This window comes from Vicia villosa, linkage group LG1, assembly GCF_029867415.1.
Source record: "Vicia villosa cultivar HV-30 ecotype Madison, WI linkage group LG1, Vvil1.0, whole genome shotgun sequence".
NCBI classification, from domain to species: domain Eukaryota; kingdom Viridiplantae; phylum Streptophyta; class Magnoliopsida; order Fabales; family Fabaceae; genus Vicia; species Vicia villosa.
In genome coordinates, this window is record NC_081180.1 from 223,377,180 (window position 1) to 223,395,821 (window position 18,642).

Genomic DNA, 18,642 nt, shown 5'->3' on the forward strand with positions numbered 1-18,642 from the left:
AAAGATACAATTCACCAACTTCGAACTAAAGAAATATTTTTGAATTTTCACCGAGATTTATGAAAAGGCATTAGGGTGAAAAAAGAAATTCCTCCAAAAACATTGTTTGGTGACTAAATCTCAAAAACCCTACTAAATGCAAATATTACAATTCTTTTCTTTCAAAAACATGGGCTTCACTTCGATAAATTTGGTTATGCGTCCTTGATTAATGGGTTGTGTAAAATGGGGGAAACAAGAGCTGGGATGCAAATGTTGGGAAAAATTGAAGGGAAATTGGTGAGGCTTGATGAGGTAATGTATAACACAGTTATTGATAGTTTATGTAAAGATAAATGTGTTAACGATGCCTATGAGTTATATTTTGAAATGATTGCAAAGAGAATTTCTCCTGATGTTGTCACTTTCAATTCTCTAATCTATGGATTTTGTATTGTTGGTCAATTGAAAAAAGCGTCTAGTTTTTTAAATGAGATGATGTTGAAAAACATCTACCCGGATGTTTGTACTTTTGCTATATTGGTCAATGCTCTTTGTAAGGAGGGAAATGTGAAAGAAGCTAAGAATCTATTAGTTGTGATGATGAAAGAAGGTGTAATACCTGATGTTGTTGTTTACAATTCATTAATGGATGGGTATTGTCTAGTTAATGAAGTGAATAAGGCCGAACATATGTTAGGAACTATTTCTCGAATGGGAGTGGCACCTAATGTTTGGAGCTATAGTATCATGATTAATGGATTCTGTAAGATGAAAATGGTCAATAAAGCCTCGAGTCTCTTTAATGAAATGTGTTGCAAAGGAATTGCTCCTGACACGGTGACTTACAATTCTCTCATTGGCGGTTTGTGCAAATCAGGGAGAATTTCACATGCTGGGAAGCTTGTTGATGAGATGCATGATAATGGTCAACTAGCTGATATATTCACAAGGCTATTGCATTAGTCAAAAATATCAAAGACCATAGCAACCCTTCTATGTTGGTTAGAGATAAAATGGTTCTTTGTCTAACAGTGCCTTTAGATTGTTTTAAATTGAAGGGGTAATTTCGAGTTTTCGAAGGGAAAAGGATAGCGGGACATAAACCACTCTGTCTCCGCTACCCGCGATTTACCCTATAGCAGCCGATATAGTGTTTTGCACCGCTAAGGCTCCTATCCTACTATAGCGGCCAGTCCTCGCTCCGCTCCGCTATAGCGGGATATCGCCTCTATTGGACACTATTGACTACTTTTGGCATATAGTTAGGATTTTACTTAAATATGTATTGCAATGTCAATTAATCATAACTGTCTAATAACTGAAATATATCTGACTTTGATCTTATCTATTTTAAAGTCATACAAAAACTGAGCTGTATTTGGTTGAAAATTTTAATCTATTTTAAAGTCATACGAAAAATGAGATGTGATTGGTCGAAATTGTAAAACGTCTTGCGCTGATAGTGCATGAAAGTTTTTTTTTGTATGACCCCTCAGTTTCTTAGAGGAAGGAGATTATGATAATTTGGAGTTTGGCCGAAAGATTGGTAAGGTCTGACCTGTTCTAGTCAGGATTCAAAAGTTTATGCTCTTACAGTTATTAGTTAGTCATAATTAATTTAACTTTAATACTCAATTTCCCACGGGGATGGCGATAGTAGTAGGATCGTAAGTCTCCTAGTAACATCACATGATCACAGGATTGTGTGTTGCAAGACATTTTAATTCATGGAAATTCCCTTGTATGACCGCGCCGGAAGAGCTTGATAATCTATCTAAGTAACATCGGAATTGGTTCAAAGTATACAATGTAAATCTGGTTTGTTACTGCTGTCACATGCAGTACTTTTACTTGGAATGTTCCTAGTTATGTCTACATGATATTGCATTGAAAAGGATGTTACTCTAATAGGTTTGTTAAATTTTGGTTCCAAATATAGCTCCTTGAAGTTGTTAAATACATGCATCAAGTTATATTTTCTTGACAAGGTGTACTTTTTAGGTGTAAGCAAGTGATGGAAACATCTATTTATTTATTAGTAATAAACTTCTTATCAACTAAGCTATTGCTCTTTCTGTCAACTCTTTTATGCAATGAGTAATTATTTCACACATCTTACACATAACTTCAAAGTTATGTTATTAGACACCCCTGTTTCAGAGTATGTGATAAGGAATGCATAAACAAGGAGCAATAGAACAAAGATGTGCCTGCCAAGGGGAATTAGCAAGTCTAGTAGATATATGTTTTAAAAACTGGACCGGATCGATCGAATCGGAAACCAGCAAGGTAATCGATTTGATTCTATTGCAGTATCAGATATGTCGTTGAACCGGAAATCGGCAAGGTAACCGGTTTGATTCTATTGCAGTATCAGATATGTTGTTGAACCGGTGTAAACCAGTCAAAACTGGTATAAATCGCCAAACCGGAAGAATAAGCGGTTTTCATGAACCAACGATTTAAGTGCTTGTTTAATTTTTAATTTAAAAATTAAAACGATATTGTTTTGATTATTTTAATGAAAAATAAAATAAAAATAAAAATAAAAATAAAAATAAAAAGAAAAAAGAAAAATAAAAATAAAAAGAAAAGAGAAAATTAAAACGATATTGTTTTGTTGTAGATGGTTTTGATATTGAAAAAGATTCTAACATTGAAATAATTTTTCCTTCTTTAAAATTAAATTTAGTAGACAATGAAGTTATTTTGTTATAAATTATTCAATTAGATTATGTTGTGATTAAACTTTATTTTCAATTATAATTTTGTAATTTTGTACTATTTTGTAATGTTTGATACTATGTTTAAAATTTGAATTTAAATTATAAACTTGTGAATTTATTTATGATATGATATTTTCAAAAAATTTAAGTGCTAGTTATATTTTATAGAGTCTAAATCGTCCGCTTCGACAAGTTTTATATTTAAATATTTTTGTTATACCTACCTGTCTATTCAACTGAGTTATCCAGTTTAATCTGGTTTAGTCATGCGGTTCGACCAATGACTCAATGGTTCGATCAATAAATCAATGATCTAGAATCCTCGATATTTGGTCCGATTTTTAAAATAATATTAACTTTTATATATTGAATTAAATTTTGCTTTTGCGATATTTAGACTAAATAAAAACTATTTTATTAAAAAAAAACACTGTTAATTTGTGAATGACTCTTATGTATGACAAATTAAATAAAAAATATCAAATTATTGTTTTTTAAATTTAGGAAAAAGGTGATTGAAAAAATAATTGTAAATTTTAAAAAAAATTAAAATTAAAATTAATTGAAATGTAAAAAATGTTTAGTGGTTAGATTAAAGTAAACATTTGTAGTTTGCTTTTCATATTTTTGTTAAACTTTAGATTGTTAAGCATGCTATCACTACAAGAAAATAACAAATTAGCTACCAAATAATTGCTATAGCTGTTAATTCAAGCTAATTTTCGGCTGATTGCATGTGATTCTACTTCAAAAAATAATTTTATAGCTAAATTTTACAACTTCACTATTTTTAGAATTTAATATGACAACGCAGAATAAATAAATAAATAACTCAAACAAATTAGTGATTTGCTCTGTTGTTTCGTTTACACGAAAAAAACTCGAATAAAAAATAAATTTAGATGTAATTACAAATACTATAATAAATTATGAAATTGATTTATTATTGTATCCTCATTTTAGTAATTAATTATTAATTTAAATGAAAAAAAAATTATTATTAGTTTTTTAATTGTAATTTTTATCCATTTAAATCAATGCTTAACTTTAGATAATTTTAATATTTTCAAAAATAGTTTTTATGATTTTTTATTTATTTATAAATTAGCCTTAATTAGTTCTAGTTTTGACAAAAAATTAATTATAAAATAAATTTAACTAGTCTTATTTAGCTTGAGATTTACCGTGGTATTATTGCGGCAAATTCGTAGCTATGTAGTTGGGAAATATAACTAGTCTGATATTTTTGCTACATTTTAGTTTTGGTTTAGCTAGAAATTTATAAATATTTGTTGGAATTTTGCTAGGAAATTTTAGACTAGATAATTAGCCACTCAATCCATGCTAGGGAAAATACCAAAGCTAATCCACAACTAATTTCTAGCTAACTCTGTTAGATAGAGATTAGCTACAGATTACCTGCAATTTTCGTTGTAGTTAATTGTTGATTTTCTTATAGTGTATGAGTAGATTAAAATAAATAACTAAAGTTATGATTAATTAGATTAAAACCCGTGTTGGAAATTGATTTTTGTTTGATTTATATTAAATTTAAATTATATTTAATTTTTTTGTAAAACAGAATTAAAATTTTATATTATATATATTATTATGAATTATAATATATATACAATTAATCAACAATAAAAAGGAACATTTGGATTGAAAGCAAAAGTAGTTGTAAGTTTACAATGATATTTAGAATTTTGTTTTTACAAATTTAATAACTCTAAAAGATATTATTTGTGGCGATCTTTTATATTTTGATTCTTATGTCTGACACTCATATGTGAGAAATTAAGAATATTATTCTTTCTCTTTAGTTTATTTGTTTCTCCTAAAATTAAGAATGTAATAGTGAAGTATCCTTTGTCTTTAGTTTATTTGTTTGCCTTAAAATTAAGAATGTAATAGTGAAGTATATAAATATGATAAAAAAGTCTTGCATATTCTATCATATTTCAACTATTAGTGGCAACTTTTAAAATTTGTGTAAAAACTAATTTGATATTGAAGACATTTGTGTTTCAACTTTTACCTTTGCTATGATTTAAAAAAATTAAAAATATTTAACAATGTATAGATTCACACGTCTCTTTTATTTTTTAAATTTAAGCGAATATTTTTGTAGGAGAAATTTTTGGGTTGTTAGATTATTTTATTTAAAATGGGTATTGAATCAATCTCCTTTAAAACATTTTTTAAAATAAGGATAAACTATTGTAATGAGTTGTGTAACACCCTAATTTCCTGCGCGCAATAATGTGATAAAAGTAAAGCACTAAACACATTAGGATGTAACACACATCACAATTCCCAACTTGTTATGTAACAGATTAATTTAAAGTTTAAAACATGTAACAGCTATCATCGCATGTTCATCTTTATTTAGGGTATCATCGCAGTAGAATTTATCAAACAACGTAATATGAAGCATGTATGTCATAACTCAATACTTCATTAAACTTCAAACAATTACGGTAACCAACTTCGAAAAACAACAGAAGAAAAAACAAAAAGTTAAGAGTATAACATCCAACTCTACAACATAATAGATAGAATAAAACAATGTTCGTTCCCACCCAGTGTTACAGAATCAGAGCACGTAATCTAAAACACAAAATGAAACTAAAAGAAGAATAGCCCCTCGCTGTAACACCCCAAATTTAGAATTTATATTGTTTTGATGTTTTGTTGTGAATATTGTAAATTTTGATGTTTTGTTGTTGCAGTTAGAGGGTGTATGGCCTTAGTTGGGAGGATCGTACTCTGACTTAGAGATAATTAGAATAATTAATTAAGTTAAGTTGGGAGGATAGTACTCTTATTAGATTATGATATTACCTTGTAAAATTATTATATCAAATACATGGTTTTGTCATCATCATAAAGGGGGAGAATGTTAGAATAATATTTGGTTCCGCACTTTATCTATATGTTTTGATGATAACAACACATGTATTTTATATGTAAACAATTTTGTTTCTAACGGTTTCTTCAGTGTGTAGATTGGTCTTTCTTGTATTTTTCTATTTGAAAACTGAAAAAGATGACCGATAACAGCTAGTTCTTGGCTGGTAACGGCTAATTAGTTTGTTCCTCTGCATCCTCTCTCTGGCTCCGTTTTCTATCCTCTCTTTTAATCATAGATGTTGTTCTCCTATTTCCGGAAACCCACCTTCTTGCTTCGCCCTCTGAAACCATTCCCGTGAAGAAAAGCAACTTCGTTGTGAAGTCCTTTGCTAACGTTGTCTCCGATAACGTTTGCGACATTCTCTTAAGCCAATTCCTCTAGGCCTGTGTAAAAGGGGATATATTATCCATTACGATACCGGAGGAAGAATATAAGCTTGGAGTAGAAGCTTGTAAACACCATTATCATGGCAGAATCGTGTGGTCGAAAGGATCGACACCCCTAATATTTGTGAATTTGAAGGCAAAACTCATGGCTCTATGGACTTCTATAGGGAAATGGGGTGTCACCTCTCCAGGAAAGGGTTTTTTCGAATTCTATTTTTCTTCGCTGGAAGATGTTCAACGGGTTCGATCAGTGAGCGCTTGGAGCTTGCCTCAAGGAGTTCTCAAATTATTCCCTTGGTCAAAGGACTTCACTCCGACAACTTTGAAACAGACCTCTGCACAAGTTTGGATTAGGATCCATGGCCTATCCCAAGAATACTAGAGACCTCAAATCATCTTTGCCATTGCGAGTAGCATTGGAACTCCTATTTGCATAGATTCAGCCTCTAACAAATCTGCATTTGAAAGACCTTTCAGGCATTTTGTCTGTGTGTTTGTGGACCTGGACATGATGAAGGAATTGACTTACAAAATTTTGGTGGAAAGAATTGGATTTGCATTCTTTGTGGATGTAGAGTATGAGAAGTTTCCAGATTTCTGCAACTTCTGCTCTTGCATTGGGCACTCTGTTGACAATTGCAAAAGAAAAGAATTGCCCAAGGAGCAAGGAAAGGAATTGGAGAAAAAAGCAAACGTGGGCAAACAAGTTTACATGCCCAAAAAGGCTACTACGACCAAGTTTTCAACAAAAAAAAGGAGAAATAGAAAGGCTCTAACCTTAAGTAATACTAGGCCATGGTTTAGTCCTAACAAACTTACCTTATGAATTGTCTCTTTTGGAGTGTAAGAGGTATAGCTAATAAAGCCTCTAGGCATGTACTCAAGAAGATGATCCTCAATAACAAGCCAGACTTTGTGTTTCTTGCTGAACCATGGATGAAGTTTGAAAACTTTCCCCATAGATGGCTAGACAGGTTAGACTTTAAACTCTTTGCTGTTAATAATAGGGATAACTTATTGCCTAATATCTGGTGCTTTTGCAAATCTAATCACGTGCCATCTATTGTTAGCACTGATGATCAACACATTGATTTCACCATTGATTTTCACAACACTACTTTAGGTTTCTCTGTAATCTATGCTTCCCCAAGCTATATTCACAGAAGAGCCCTTTGGAATTCCCTAAACAATATTCCTAACAATATCCTTTGGACCTTTGTGGGAGATTTTAATGCTATTGTGTGTGCTTTTGAGTACAAAGGCAGTCACCAGCCTGTTAAAGTCCCTATGGAGGACTTCTTTAATTTGTCTGACTTAAACAATCTGATTCACATTCCCACTCTTGGTAACTCCCTCACTTGGTGCAATGGGAGAAGAGGTAGGCATAAATCTGAAAAGAGACAAGATAGAGCTATTTGCAATCTTGCAATGATGGACTCTTGCAATTCAGTTGCTTGCCACACTCTTACTAAGGCTAAATCTGATCACTACCCCATCATGGTTTCCATAAGGCTAGATGACACTGTTTTTAGAAGTCAATTTAAATTCTTAAAAATTCGGTCCTTACATGAGGACTGTGTGTCACCTCGGTTTTTTGAGAACTGACTCTTCTTTTTATTTTTTGAATTGAGTTGTGAAAATCAGAGAGTCGCCACCGATTTTTATTTTATCCAATTAAGGAAAGGTTTATAAAAGAAACAGAAAAAGACCTTAAAGAGATTTTGGGTTCGGGGGTAGGTTATACAAAGGGAAGGTGTTAGCACCCTTTGTATCCATGGTTATCCATGGGCTCTTAATTGCTTAGCTCATTTTGTTTGAATCGTTTGTTTTGCTTGAAATGCTTGTATGTGGTTTTAAACATTTTTGTAAAGAATTAACTTTGTAATGATCCTTGTGCGGATGTATACAAAGTATTTATCTTTCGAAAGATGTTTTGATGGTTTGAAAAAAAGATTTTTTAACTTCGTAATGATCCTTGTTTGGATATATACAAAGTGTAGTCTTTTGAAAGTTTGTTTTGGAAAAACAGTGATGTGTGAAACATTTGTTGTCTTTGATTTTTCTCTTATTTGAGCAAGCAATTAGGAGGTATACCCTAAGTTTGTAAGGTTCTTTCCCATTTCTTTAGAAATTTTCCCTTGACTGGATACAAACATAAATTTGAATTGCATTTGAAACAGTAAGATTGGTTTTGAAAAGAGTAACAGAGAGATTACCTTAAGAGGTGCAAGTGTGCGAAGTGTTTTTTTAAGTTTTATCTTGATTATTAATATTTTAGCTCAAAGGTAAAAATATGGTCCAAGTGGACAAAAGGAAGATGGCGGAAACATAAACAATGCGTCCAAATGGACAAAGAGAAAATAGCTGAAACATAAATAATATGTCCAAATGGACAAAGAGAAAATAGCGGAAACATAAATAATATGTCCAAATGGGGAAAGGGAAAATAGCAGAAACATAAATAATATGTCCAAATGGACAAAGAGAAAATAGCATAAACATAAACAATATGTCCAAATGGACAAAGAGAAAATAGCATAAACATAAACAATATGTCCAAATGGACAAAGAGAAAATAGCAGAAACATAAATAATACGTCCAAATGGACAAAGAGAAAATAGCATAAACATAAATAATATGTCCAAATGGACAAAGGGAAAATAGCATAAACATAAATAATATGTCCAAATGGACAAAGGGAAAATAGCAGAAACATAAATAATATGTCCAAATGGACAAAGAGAAAATAGCAGAAACATAAATAATACGTCCAAATGGACAAAGAGAAAATAGCATAAACATAAATAATACGTCCAAATGGACAAAGAGAAAATAGCAGAAACATAAATAATACGTCCAAATGGACAAAGAGAAAATAACATAAACATAAATAATATGTCCAAATGGACAAAGAGAAAATTGCAGAAACATAAATAATACGTCCAAATGGACAAAGAGAAAATAACATAAACATAAATATGATGAATGATAAAATAAAGCATAAGACAAGAAATATAAAGAACGATATAATAAAATGCGGAAATTAAAGTCAATTGTTAGTATGTTAGCACGCGAATCATCTTGAAGCTAGTCAAGTATATCCACGATGTTAGTGAAGATCGATGGTGAGTGAATGATGATATCGGATTTAAAGTTAAAGAAAATTTATCAGAAGCTTGATAGAATCATAGCGACTACACGATAAATTTCCAAAAGTCTTAAATCAACTGCATACAATCTCTGCCATATTTGATCTTTTATTCCGATCCGGGACAAAGAAAAAGATAAAAAATAAAATCAAATAATATACAAAAATAAATATAAAAACAAATTAAACCTAATTCATTTTTTTTGTGATTTTTTGGAATTGATTTTAAGTTAATTGACAAGCTAATTAAACAAATAATTATACAAATAATTAAACTTAACAAGAAAAATATTCTTTTTTATGTCAAAAATTAGATTATAAAAATATAAATCTAAATCTAAAAGAAAAATATTTTTGGAGTTTTTTGATTGGTTGAAAATAATTAAAAAAAGCAATATTTATATAATTACTAATTAATTAAGAAAAATAAATAAATTATAAATAAAAATAAAATATTTTTATGCTAAAAAATAAAATAATATTTTATAAACTTAAAACTAAAATTAAAATGTACTTTTTTTGAGAAATTGAAAATATGTATAAATATGGAGTTTTTAATTCATGAACTCCTAACACTACTACATATTACAAACTACATTGTACTTACTCTATAATATCCCAAGAGTGGAATAGAGTGGTTGGAATTGATGGGAAGTGGCTATTTGAATGAGCCTTGATTTTACAAGTTTCTTGAATTTTTTTGGTTATGGAGGATATACTTAAGCTATGGCTTTTTGTTCTTGTTATTGTCTTCTCTTGTGGTTCCTCTCTTTTTGGCCCCCCTTGAATGAAGAAAATGAAGCTCTATTTATAAGCAAAAGATTTGATATGGAAGCCTTGCAAGTGGAATTTGTCATGATTAATTTTGTGGAAAAAGAATGGAATATTCTTTCAATGAGTGCATTTCTTTAACCATGGTTAAAACACTCAAGTGTTATTCTCTCCAATCTTGAAATTTGATCTTTAAGCATCTTGAATGGTCATTGCTTGCATCACATGAGCATCTTGGATAATATTTTTGAATTATCTCACTTTAATTAAACTTTAAATGAATAAAATTCAATTAAAAATGAAATAAAAATATCATGAATCATGGATAGGTCTTGAATGCCTTTAAACATATGAGAAACAAGATTGAATCACAAAAGAATTGGCCTTTTTGAAAAAGAATCAAATTTTGGTCATTACTTGTTTCATGCATTCTTCCAAAAAACGTCAATTTCGTCAAGGCATATCTCCCTCAATTTTGATCATATGAAGGTGTTCTTGTACTTTTTGGAAAGCCCAAGATGTACTCTGCAAGCCACTTTGGAAGCTTTTTTTGCATTTGGAGAAGTTATCTTGATGATATGGGCTTTGACAAAAAACTGCTTTTCGTTGACTTTCAAAATGACCTGTAATGTTTTGGCTTATATCTCTTACGCGAAAGCATTTCTTGAACTTGGACCCAACATCAAAGTTGTAGAGAGTTGAATTTCCTTGAGAATGAGCTTTTGTTGGAATTTTTTGGATGAACGAGGAGAGAGTTATGGCCGGTCAAAGTTCAGTTGACTTTTTAGGAGAAAACCCTAATTTTAAAACTTGGAGTTTTGTCGATTTCTGAACTTTTCTTGATGAATTATGATCAACCTTTGATCAAATGCTGAATCTTTTGTCAAAATATGGATGTTGACAAAAAATTGCATTTTTGACTGTCTGTTGACTTTTTGGTCAAACTGGTCGTATGTTGACTGTTTGAGCTGTTGACCGTGCGTCCGAGCGAATTGAAGTTTGAAAATTTGTCTGATGGTACTTTGAGACATATGGAAATCTATGAAATCCATTTGAGGTCTCAAAAACTCGTTCTCCTGAAGAAAAAAAACAAAAACCCTAGTTAGGGACTGTTTGTGTAGGAGATAGTTAGGCGTACCTGATTTTTGCGCAGTGTTGAGTCTCTGCTGATCATGTGATTATCAGAAGACTTCTAGAACAAAAATCTTGAAAATTTGAAGTGCGAAAGATTGATTTGACTGATGGTACAAACACGGAGAATTGCGCTGTCAGCGGGTTTGACTGGTAACTGGTTGTTCGGGTATTAATGTAACAGTTAAAGTGAAAACTTAACAGTTAAAGTTTTTTTTGTTTTTGTTGTGTTAATGGTGAAAAATTATTTACACGATTTGTTAGAAAAACAAAAACATAATAAATAAAAATATATACCGTACGCGAATGAAATTACTGATAATAATCTTGAGAAGGATTTAATGCACAGAAAAATAAATATTTAACTAGCAATAAACACGCATAATATTATCTCAATAATTAACGACGGTATAACAGATAATACAATATTTAATACTGACAGTACATAACAAAACAAAAAAAAAGAATATAAAGAACAGTACAACAAATATAATGAACGGTACATTATTTGAAAGCGACAGATACGACAAACTTTAAGTATGACGATTAAAGATCCATGCTATAAACAACAGTATATAGATGTACGGGAGTGTAAACATCCCATGTCCGCATTTTTCAGGACTATGCAGACAGAAAAAGGACATGATCACCACAAAAATAGTGATGACCACAAGAAGCAACGTATCCACCCACTTAGCCATTTTTTGCCGGGGAAGAAGAGAAAGTGATTAGGAGATAGTATGATAGAAATTTGGGAGATGAGTGAAATTTGATGTGAGAATTTATGAAAAAAATGAGGGGTATCTATAGAGTGAAAAGAGAGAGAGAGAGAGAGAGAGAGAGAGAGAGAGAGAGAGAGAGAGAGAGAGAGAGAGAGAGAGAGAGAGAGAGAGAGAGAGACGTTGGGGAATGGAGTGACACTGTAAAAAAGGAAAGTTTAAATGATAGTAGGATTTGGAAAAAAGTATGGTAGGTTTTGAAAAGAAAGGGGGATAGAATAAAGTTAGGATTTGATTTGAAAGAAAGAGATTTGAAAAGAAAGAAAGATATTTGAAAAGAAAGAAAGAGATTTTGAAAAATAACATAGTATAAAATAAAAATTAGTGGGAAATAAAACCAATAATAATTTAGTTGTTACCAGTATAATCTGAAACCCCAAACTCTGCGCCTGCAAAATTTAATTCTGTACCAACTGTGTCAATATTATTTAATCTGAAAATAAATCTCAAATAAACAGTGTATGAAGTGATAAACAGTATTTGGCGTTTGTGTAAGAATAAATTCAACATCGAACCAAAATACTGTATAAAAAAAATTCTAAAAATTGAGTATTTATAAAATCAGGATATTTATGAAATAAAAATCCAAGATTGTATAAAACTCCAAATTTTTAGACAGAAGTTTGTTGACTTCTCTTTGAAAAAAGACGTGGGCAAATTTTTGGGGTATAACAGTTGCCCCTATTCAATCTTCTTAAACCTGAAGAGACCGATTGGAATCTGAAGGTAGAAGATGATTGAATATTTAGATGCCCTGAAAATTTGCACTTACCTCCACCAGAAGTGATGTTGGAATTTGCATTGAATGCGGCTTGAGAAATGCCATTTGGCGGATCAAAACATTACCTGAGATGGGCTTTCAGATGCCATCTAGTAGATGTGTTAATGGTTTGTTTATCAGAATGAATCCATTGATTATATCTTGATGAAGGATTTAAACCTCTGTGTTGACCGTTACGGAACCGTCTGAGGTTACCGCTTTTAGATTTTGAAAGTTAATCGTTATGGAACCGTCCGAGGTTACCATTTTTAGATTTTGAATGTTGATTGTTATGGAACCGTCCGAGGTGTCTGCTTTAGATTTTGAATGTTGATCGTTATGGAACCGTCCGAGGTGTCCGCTTTAGATTTTGAATGTTGATCGTTACGGAACCGTCCGAAGTGTCCGCTTTAGATTTTGAATGTTGATTGTTACGGAACCGTCCGAGGTTTCCGCTTTAGATTTTGAAGTTGATTGTTTAAGGAACCGTCTGAGGTATCGACTTAGATCCGAAGGTAGATCATTAAGGAACCGTCCAAGGTATCGACATAGATCTGAAGGGTTTGAAGTTGTTTATTTGACTGTGGTATAGCCTGGAAATGTCAGAATGAGTCACCATTGGACCATATCTGTTTCGCTTGTTTAGAGTTGATAAGTTGTTTGGAAAGAGAGAAATCTTCAGAATGAATCTTTGGTTTGATTATATATGGGAGGAATGCTCATCCGGACAGAACCCGAGAAAATATTGCATGCGATTGAGAATAACTTGTTGAGGATATTCGTCCACCTGAAAAACCAAGTTAGTGACATGCAATGTCATGATGCATGTAATGTATATGTTGAGATTTTCAAACTAAATGAGAACCGTGCATGTTATGTATGCGCTCGTCATGAAACATTATATGCTATGTATGGATACGCATATGATGTATGGACATGATTTATGCGGTTTAGAGCGTATCAAACTTCTGGTTGGGAAAATAAATCCCTGCTTGTTGTTTTGGAAACGATGGCATTATGACCGTTGATGATCTTTGCTATCTTGTTCGAGCATACTCAGCTGGGGAAACTTCCTTACAGACCAGGATGCTTTGTTGAGGGGTCTTTGACTATCTCTTAGGGATGAAGGTAACTTGAAGATTCTGATTTTGATACACCCTGACTGGGAATAAGAGAGATGGGTAATCCTCCGGTCTACTATTTGATCAAGCCTTTGTGTGGAGGATCCAACCTTCTGGGGATAGTGATCTTGAACAGCCCTGCTGGGGAATGAGGAGTATGAACAATCATGCGATGTAATATCTATCCAAGCTTGGAGATAGGGCCCCTCGAATCATTTTGTTGGAGAGGGAAATCTCATCGAGGATTCTGCTGAGAAATGTATCTCTGTTGGGGATGCGTTTCTTCTGATGCCCGTACTCAGTGTCGGTGATGAAACACTCCGTCTGGGAATTAATTGGGCCTTTCTTATCTGGAGATAACTCGTTGAAGATTACCCTGTGGGGGATATTCCCATGTTGCTGGTTTCGGGATGATGTCCAGATGATTGGGACATTACCTGAATGCTATTCCTGGTTTTTTTATAAACATTAATCATATTCAAATGCATATGTTTATTCAAAATTATCATTGGTATGTTTACGCATTCAAAACAGAAAAAAGTGAAAACATTGATTTTGAGCATGAATTGTATTGATTTGAAAGAGAGCTGTAATAGGCTGATTAGTACAAGGAAACAAAAATCCTAGTAGTAGGAAGTTGTCATAAAACTTTGAAAAGCACTTATAAGGGAAAATATCTAAGTGAAAACAATCCAGTCAAGTTTCAACTCTGCTATTGCCAATCTGCCTTTGAGTATCTCATCCCTCATTTGTTGGAAGAAAACGATCGGACTGATTGGTGCCTTTCGGACTTTGATGTGTTGAACCTTGAATGTGAATCAGTAGTCAAATGGGACATAGTCGTACGCTTTATTCCCTAACTTTTGCCTAGGCTGCCTTTTCAGGTTTTCAGCCTACCGGGATAATTATATTATTTATTTTTGTCTCTAATTTTTGCCTGGATCGCCCTTTCAGGTTTTCAATCCACCGAGACATCCATTTTTTGCCTAAGTCGCCCTTTCGGGTTTTCAACTTAGCGAGCTTTTCTTTTCTTTAAGCGAAGTACTTTTTGACTATGTCCGCATTTACAGGGTGTGGGAAATCCTCGCCATCCATAGTGGTAAGCAACATGGCTCCGCCGGAGAATACTTTCTTGATTACAAATGGTCCCTCATAAGTGGGAGTCCACTTTCCCCTGGGGTCACCCTGTGGTAAGATAATACGTTTTACAACCAAATCACCGATTTGATATGCCTAATTCTTGACTTTCTTGTTGAAGGCTTTGATCATACGTTTCTGGTACAACAGACCATGACAAATAGCCGCAAGCCTCTTCTCATCAATCAAGTTTATCTGGTCCAACCGAGTCTGAATCCAATCGTCTTCGTCTAGATCGGCTTCTTTCATGATCCTCAGGGAAGGAATCTGAATTTCAATTGGAAGAACTGCCTCCATACCATAGACTAAGGAAAATGGAGTTGCCCCTGTTGAAGTACGTGCTGAGGTGCGATAACCATGAAGAGCAAAAGGTAACATCTCATGCCAGTCTTTGTAGGTTACTGTCATCTTCTGTATGATTTTCTTGATGTTCTTGTTGGCAGCTTCCACCGCGCCATTCATCTTTGGTCGATATGGGGATGAATTATGATGTTTGATCTGGAACTGCGTGCAGAGTTCGATAATCATCTTGTTGTTTAAATTTGTGCCGTTGTCTGTGATGATCCTTTCAGGGACGCCATACCGACAAATGAGATTGTGCTTGATAAACCGGGCCACCACATTCTTGGTGACAGAAGCAAACGAGGCTGCCTCTACCCATTTTGTGAAGTAGTCAATAGCGACCAGGATAAAACGATGTTCGTTGGAGGCAGTAGGCTTGATTTCTCCAATCACATCAATACCCCATATTGCAAAAGGCCAAGGAGCCGTCAGAACGTTTAAGGGGACTGGAGGTACATGTACTTTGTCGGCATATATCTGGCATTTGTGACAAGTTCTGGAGTGATGATGGTAGTCTGTCTCCATGGTAGACCAATAATAACCTGCTCTTAAAATCTTTTTAGCCATTGTATGCCCACTTGAATGAGTACCAAAGGCACCATCGTGTATATCTTCCATAATCTGTTCTGCTTCCTTCTTGTTCACACAACGAAGCAGAGTCGAGTCGTGGTTGCGCTTGTACAAGATTCCATTACTTAGAAAGAATTTGGCAGCAAATCTTCTTAGAAACTTTCTATCATTAATGGATGCCCCTTCAGGATACTCCTGGGCTTCGAGATATCTTTTTACTTCATGGAACCATGGCTTTTCTTCCAATCCTTCGGTATCAATCTCATTGCAATAGGCTGGTTCATCCTGTCTGTAAATGGTGATCATTGGCGCCTCATTGTCCCACCTGACTTTGAACATAGATGACATGGTAGCTAGAGCATCAGCCAGTTGATTTTCTTCTCGCGGGATGTGTTCAAAAGTGATTTCTTCAAAGCAAGGAATCAAACTCAGCACATGTTCTTTGTAAGGAATTAGATTCGGGTGCCTTGTGTCCCATTCCCCTTTAACTTGATAAATTACAAGGGCCGAGTCTCCGTAGACCTCCAGGAACTTGATTCTCAGATCGATTGCAGCTTTGAGACCCAAAATACATGCTTCGTACTCGGCTATATTGTTAGTTCAGTCGAAACATAATCTGGCAGTGAATGGTGTATGTCCTCCTGCAGGAGAAATGATCACAGCTCCGATGCCATTTCCAAACGCATTAGAGGCTCCATCAAAGACCATAGTCCATCGGGACCCTGGCTCGGGTCCTTCCTCCGGGCTGGGTTGTTCGTAGTCAGTAACTAGCATAATATCTTCATCTGGGAAATCAAAGTTCAACGCTTGATAATCATCTACTGCTTGATGAGACAGATGATCAGCTACCACACTTTCTTTGATCGCCTTCTGTGAAGTGTATTGTATGTCATATTCTGTTAAGATCATTTGCCATCTTGCTATTCTTCCAGAGAGAGCAGGTTTTTCGAACACATATTTGATAGAATTCATTTTGGAGATCAGCAAAGTGGTATGGTTTAGCATATACTGTCTTAGTCGGCGAGCCGCCCATGCCAAGGCACAACAAGTTTTCTCGAGCAGTGAGTATCTTGTTTCACAATCGGTAAACTTTTTGCTAAGATAGTAGATTGCATGCTCTTTTCGGCCAGACTCGTCATGTTGCCCCAGTACACACCCCATTGAATCTTCTAATACTGTTAGGTACATTATCAGAGGTCTTCCTTCCACTGGTGGTAACAAGATTGGTGGTTTTTGAAGATATTCTTTGATCTTGTCAAAGGCTAATTGGCATTTTTCGTTCCATCTTTCCACTTGATCTTTCTTCAACAATTTGAAGATTGGAACACAAGTAGTAGTCATATGGGCAATAAATCGAGCGATGTAGTTCAAACGTCCCAAGAATCCTCTGACTTGTTTCTCGGTATGGGGTATGGGCATTTCTTGGATGGCTTTGACTTTGGCAGGATCAACTTCAATACCCTTGCTGCTGACAATGAAACCTAAGAGTTTACCAGATCTCACTCCAAAGGTACACTTGTTCGGATTCAGTCGCAACCTGTACTTCTTGAGTCTGTCAAACAGCTTGTGCAGTTCTTCTTCGGTGTTGGACTTTGCAATCATATCATCCACATAAACCTCTATTTCCTGATGAATCATATCATGGAACAGAGCTACCATTGCACGCTGATACGTTGCTCCTGCATTCTTTAAACCAAAGGGCATCACTTTGTAACAAAAGGTTCCCCAGGGTGTTGTGAAGGTTGTCTTTTCCATGTCTTCCGGCGCCATCTTGATCTGATTGTGTCATACCCCAAAATTTGCCCTCCTATATTCAATCAAAGGATTGTGAATCTCCAAGGCCTCCAATGGATCTCAAGGTATCTTATATGTCTCAAAGTATCTCCATGTCAAAAGTCAAGCTTCAAAAAAAGGATTGCTCACTCGATGACTCAGATGATCGATAATCGACTATGTTGACCTAAAAGTCAACTATAGTCAAAGTACAGTCAAACTTCAAGATTTTAGGTCAACATCAAGTGAATTAAAGTATATCCATCATTTGATCAAAGATTGATCATGATTCCATTAATAGAAACTCAGAGATGAACAAGTACAAAAGGTTCAAATTAGGGTTTCTTCAGGAGAAAGTCATCCCAACTTTGACTGGGCATAACTTTCACATGGAACATAAAAAATTCCCCACTCGAAGCCTATTTTGAAGGAAATTAGATTCTCTACAATTTTGTCTCTCACAAGCCAAGTCCATAAATGCTTCATTTGAGAGATACAGTCCAAGAGATTATAGGTCCTCTAAAAAGTCAATAAAATATACCTTTTGGGTCAAAGCTCATAACTCGAGCATGAAAACTCCGATTGAGATGAAACCAAAGACATCATTTAGAGGACTCTTTGGGCTTTCCAAAAAGTCCTAGAACATGGTCATATGAAAAATATTGAAGGAGATGCAAAGCTTAGAAGTTGGTCGATTTTGGAAAAATACATATAAACCTAACCAGTGATTTTGGGTTTTCTTGACCAATGGGCCTAAGAATGTAAATTTCAAACTTAACCTTGGGCCTTATAATGATTTTTAAATAATTATTTTATTATTATGATATTTATTTTTATTTGGATTTTAATTCAATAAGTATTAATAATTCATATAAAATATAAAATAAATTGTTTAAATTCAAAGATTGATTTTCCAATTAAATAAAATCAATCAATATGTCAAATATATAGTACAAAATCGTGGGCATGGAGATTGGCAAGAGAAGATTGCATTTTAGCCAAATTTGGAAGTTTAAAATCAAGGTTTCAATCAAGTTTCAATCCCAATAATAATAGAGATTTGATCCAATGTAATTGACCTAATATGATTCTCTATAAGTA

The 18,642-nt window shown here is 33.8% G+C and overlaps 1 protein-coding gene across 1 annotated transcript; it reads left to right on the plus strand.

The window, feature by feature from the left end:
- The first annotated feature begins 225 nt into the window (after nucleotides 1-225).
- On the plus strand, nucleotides 226-945 carry LOC131595627 (pentatricopeptide repeat-containing protein At1g12620-like). Its single transcript, XM_058868032.1, has one exon. It carries the CDS (start codon nucleotides 226-228, stop codon nucleotides 943-945), a length of 720 nt encoding a protein of 239 aa, XP_058724015.1.
- The last annotated feature ends 17,697 nt before the right edge of the window (nucleotides 946-18,642 follow it).